Below are 5000 nucleotides of genomic sequence, written 5' to 3'. Positions count from 1 at the left end.
TATATATACTGTACATACACAGATGTATTTATATATATATACATAAACACATATATATCGATATATATATACATATACATACATTCACACCTACACATATACATACATACATACATACATACATACATATATATATATATATATATATATATATAAATATATACGTATATATACCATATATTATTGTTTTTATGTTACTAGCTATTATAGTTTTGATTTTATTAACTGTAATTGTTTTTATGTTATTATTTTATTTTTATGTTGCTAAGTTTTATTGTTTTTTTGTTATTAACATTAACATTATCAAAAGCTGGATGACATCACTGGTCAGAAAAAATATATTTTATTATAACTTAAAAAAACGTTACGGCACAAACAAATGTTATTTGAACATTTTCCAACTTCACACCGGTGAAATCACCAAGTAGATCCGTGATTAGTGATCAGAATCGGCTGATCTAACCCATGGACGATAGGACTCGGCAGCACAAAAGTGGGATGGGCACATTGATCATAGCGAGCATCAGGTGTGACTCACCTTGTGCTCTCCCATCAGCCACCTGGCCCAGAACCCCTTCGTGTGCGACTGCAACGTCAAGTGGCTCGCAGACTTCCTGCGCTCCAACCCCATCGAGACCAGCGGGGCGCGCTGTGCCAGCCCTCGCCGCCTCGCCAACAAACGCATCGCGCAGATCAAAAGCAGCAAGTTCCGATGCTCTGGTCAGTGTGTGTCTGTGTGTGTGTGTGTGTGTGTGTGTGTGTGTGTGTGTGTGTGTGTGTGTGTGTGTGTGTGTGTGTGTGTGTGTGTGTGTGTGTGTGTGTGTGTGTGTGTGTGTGTGTGTGTGCGAGTGTGAGTGAGGGGTTGTTGAGACATATTATTCACAATTACCTCTCACACACACTACTGAAACACTTTCACTTAACCAACTGAAACATTATTCTCTCACACACATGAATAAAGCACTCTCAGTTTCGGTAGTGGGTTTGAGAGAATTTCAGTATTGTGTATAAGAGGATATCAGTAATGTGTGGGAGAGAGAAAAAAACAGTAGTGTGTATGAAAGGATTTCAGCAATGTGTATGAGCGGAAAAAAAAAATCAGTAGTGTACATGAGAGGATTTCAGTAATGCGTGTGTGAGGATTTCAGTAGTGTGTGGTAGAGGATATCAGTAATGTGTGGGAGAGAAAAAAAACAGTAGTGTGAATGAGAGGATTTCAGCAACGTGTATGAGCAAAAAAAAATCAGTAGTGTGTATGAGAGGATTTCAGTAATGTGTGTGTGAGGATTTCAGTAGTGTGTGGTCGAGGATATCAGTAATGTGTGGGAGAGAAAAAAAACAGTAGTGTGAATGAGAGGATTTCAGCAACGTGTATGAGCAAAAAAAAAAAATCAGTAGTATGTATGAGAGGATTTCAGTAATGTGTGTGTGAGGATTTCAGTAGTGTGTGGTTGAGGATATCAGTAATGTGTGGGAGAGAAAAAAAACAGTAGTGTGAATGAGAGGATTTCAGCAACGTGTATGAGCAAAAAAAAATCAGTAGTGTGGATGAGAGGATTTCAGTAATGTGTGTGTGAGGATTTCAGTAGTGTGTGGTCGAGGATATCAGTAATGTGTGGGAGAGAAAAAAAACAGTAGTGTGAATGAGAGGATTTCAGCAACGTGTATGAGCAAAAAAAAAAAAAATCAGTAGTGTATGAGAGGATTTCAGTAATGTGTGTGTGAGGATTTCAGTAGTGTGTATGAAAAACAATTCATTAGTGTGTATGAGAGGATTTCAGTAGTGTGTGAGAGGATTTAAGTAGTGTGTTTGTGAGATAATTTCAGAGGTGTGTATGAAATGATTTCAGTAGTGTTTGAGAGGATTTCAGATGTGTGTGTGAGAGGATATCAGTAGCGTGTATGAGAGAAAAAGATTTGAGTAGTCTGTATGAGAGGATTCCAGTAGTGTTTTTGAGATGATTTAAGTAGTGTGTATGAGAGGATTTTAAAAGTCTGTTTAAAAGGATTTCAGCCGTGTGAATGAGAGAAAACATTTCAGAAGAGGAGTGCAGAATTGTGTGTGAGAGGATTTTAGTCATGTGATAGGATGTCAGTTGTTTGTATGAGATGATTTCAGTAGTGGGGACGGCGTGGCGCAGTTGGGAGAGTAGCCGTGCGCAGTTGGGAGAGTGGCCGTGCCAGCAACCTGAGGGTTCCTGGTTCAATCCCCACCTTCACGTCCGTTGTGTCCTTGAGCAAGACATTTTACCCTTGCCCCTGATGGGTCGTGGTTAGGGCCTTGCATGGCAGCTTCCGCCATCAGTGTGTCAACGTGTGTATGAATGTGGGTGAATGTGGAAATAGTGTCAAAGCGCTTTGAGTACTTTGAAGGTAGAAAAGCGCTATACAAGTATAACCCATTTACATTTACATTTAGTGTGTATGAGAGGATTTCAGCAACGTGTATGAACGGGGAAAACAATTCAGTAGTGGAAATGAGAGGATTTCAGTAATGTGTGTGTGAGGATTTCAGTAGTGTGTTTGTGAGGATTTCAGTAGTGTATGAAAAACAATTCATTAGTGTGTATTAGAGGATTTCAGTAGTGTCTGAGAGGATTTCAGAAGTGTGTGAGAGGATTTAAGTAGTGTGTGTGTGTGTGAGATAATTTCAGTGGTGTGTTTGAAATGATTTCAGTAGTGTTTGAGAGGATTTCAGATGTGTGTGTGTGAGAGGATTTCAGTAGCGTGTATGAGAGAAAAAGATTTGAGTAGTCTGTATGAGAGGATTCTAGTAGTTTGAGATGATTTCAGTAGTGTATGAGAGTTCAGTAGTGTATGAAAGGAGTGCAGAAGTGTGTGTGAGAGGATTTCAGTCATGTGAGAGGATGTCAGTTGTGTGTATGAGATGATTTAAGTAGTGTTATGAGAGAACACATTCCAGTAGTGTGTATGAGAGTTCAGTCGTTTGTATGAGAGAAAACATTTCAGTAGTGTGTAAGAGAGTTCATTAGTGTGTATGAGAGTTCAGTAGTGTGTATGAGAGGAGTTAGAAGTATGTGTGATAGAATTTCAGTAGTGTGAGAGGATGCCGGTTGGGTGTATGAGATGATTTCAGTCATGTTTATGAGAGAAAACATGTCAGTAGTGTATGAGAGTTCAGTAGTGTGTATGAGAGAAAACATTTCAGTAGTGTATGAGAGTTCAGTAGTGTGTATGAGAGAAAACATTTCAGTAGTGTGTATGAGAGTTCAGTAGTGTGTATGAGGGAAAACATTTCAGTAGTGTGAATGAGAGAAAACATTTCAGTAGTGTGTAAGAGAGTTCATTAGTGTGTAAGAGAGGATTTCAGATGTGTGTGTGAGAGGATTTCAGTAGCGTGTATGAGAGAAAAAGATTTGAGTAGTCTGTATGAGAGGATTCTAGTAGTTTGAGATGATTTCAGTAGTGCATGAGAGTTCAGTAGTGTGTATGAGAGGAGTGCAGAAGTGTGTGTGAGAGGATTTCAGTCATGTGAGAGGATGTCAGTTGTGTGTATGAGATGATATAAGTAGTGTTTATGAGAGAAAACATTCCAGTAGTGTGTATGAGAGTTCAGTCGTTTGTATGAGAGAAAACATTTCAGTAGCGTGTAAGAGAGTTCATTAGTGTGTATGAGAGTTCAGTAGTGTGTATGAGAGGAGTTAGAAGTATGTGTGATAGAATTTCAGTAGTGTGATAGGATGCCGGTTGGGTGTATGAGATGATTTCAGTCATGTTTATGAGAGAAAACATTTCAGTAGTGTGTATGAGAGTTCAGTAGTGTGTATGAGAGAAAACATTTCAGTAGTGTGTATGAGAGAAAACATTTCAGTAGTGTGAATGAGAGAAAACATTTCAGCAGTGTGTAAGAGAGTTCATTAGTGTGTAAGAGAGGAGTTCAGAAGTGTGTGTGAGAGAATTTCAGTAGCGTGAGAGGATGCCAATTGTGTGTATGAGATGATTTCAGTAGTGTTTTTGAGAGAAAAACATTTCAGTAGTATGTATAAGAGGATTTCAGTTATGTGTGTGAGAGAATTTCAGTAGTGTGAGAGGATGCCAATTGTGTGTATGAGATGATTTCAGTAGTGTTTATGGGAGAAACACATTTCAGTAGTATGTATAAGAGGATTTCAGTTATGTGTGTGAGAGCATTTCAGTAGTGTGAGAGGATGCCAATTGTGTGTATGAGATGATTTCAGTAGTGTTTATGGGAGAAACACATTTCAGTAGTATGTATAAGAGGATTTCAGTTATGTGTGTGAGAGAATTTCAGTAGCGTGAGAGGATGCCAATTGTGTGTATGAGATGATTTCAGTAGTGTTTTTGAGAGAAAAACATTTCAGTAGTATGTATAAGAGGATTTCAGTTATGTGTGTGAGAGAATTTCAGTAGTGTGAGTGGATGCCAATTGTGTGTATGAGATGATTTCAGTAGTGTTTTTGGGAGAAACACATTTCAGTAGTATGTATAAGAGGATTTCAGTAATGTATGTGAGAGAATTTCAGTAGCGTGAGAGGATGCCAATTGTGTGTATGAGATGATTTCAGTAGTGTTTTTGAGAGAAAAACATTTCAGTAGTATGTATAAGAGGATTTCAGTTATGTGTGTGAGAGAATTTCAGTAGTGTGAGAGGATGCCAATTGTGTGTATGAGATGATTTCAGTAGTGTTTATGGGAGAAACACATTTCAGTAGTATGTATAAGAGGATTTCAGTAATGTGTGTGAGAGAATTTCAGTAGCGTGAGAGGATGCCAATTGTGTGTATGAGATGATTTCAGTAGTGTTTATGGGAGAAACACATTTCAGTAGTATGTATAAGAGGATTTCAGTAATGTGTGTGAGAGGATTTCAGTAGTGTGAGAGGATGCCAGTAGTGTGTATGAGATGATTTCAGTTGTGTTTATGAGAGAAAAACATTTCAGTAGTATGTATAAGAGGATTTCAGTAATGTGTGTGAGAGGATTTCAGTAATGTGTGTGAGAGGATTTCGGTAGTGTAT

At 38.3% G+C, this 5000-nt stretch overlaps 1 protein-coding gene across 1 annotated transcript in view; it reads left to right on the top strand.

The window, feature by feature from the left end:
* LOC133621877 (slit homolog 1 protein-like) overlaps positions 1-5000 on the top strand; it is a 134299-nt gene that overhangs the window by 72363 nt on the left and 56936 nt on the right. The window contains exon 14 of the mRNA XM_061984299.1: positions 557-720. Coding sequence (XP_061840283.1) covers positions 557-720 — 164 coding nt within the window. The remainder of the gene's footprint in view (positions 1-556; positions 721-5000) is intronic.

The sequence above is a fragment of the Nerophis lumbriciformis genome, linkage group LG25, assembly GCF_033978685.3.
Source record: "Nerophis lumbriciformis linkage group LG25, RoL_Nlum_v2.1, whole genome shotgun sequence".
Classification (NCBI taxonomy): domain Eukaryota; kingdom Metazoa; phylum Chordata; class Actinopteri; order Syngnathiformes; family Syngnathidae; genus Nerophis; species Nerophis lumbriciformis.
The sequence above is the reverse complement of the archived record's forward strand: the minus strand, read 5'-3'. Positions and strand labels throughout refer to the sequence as shown.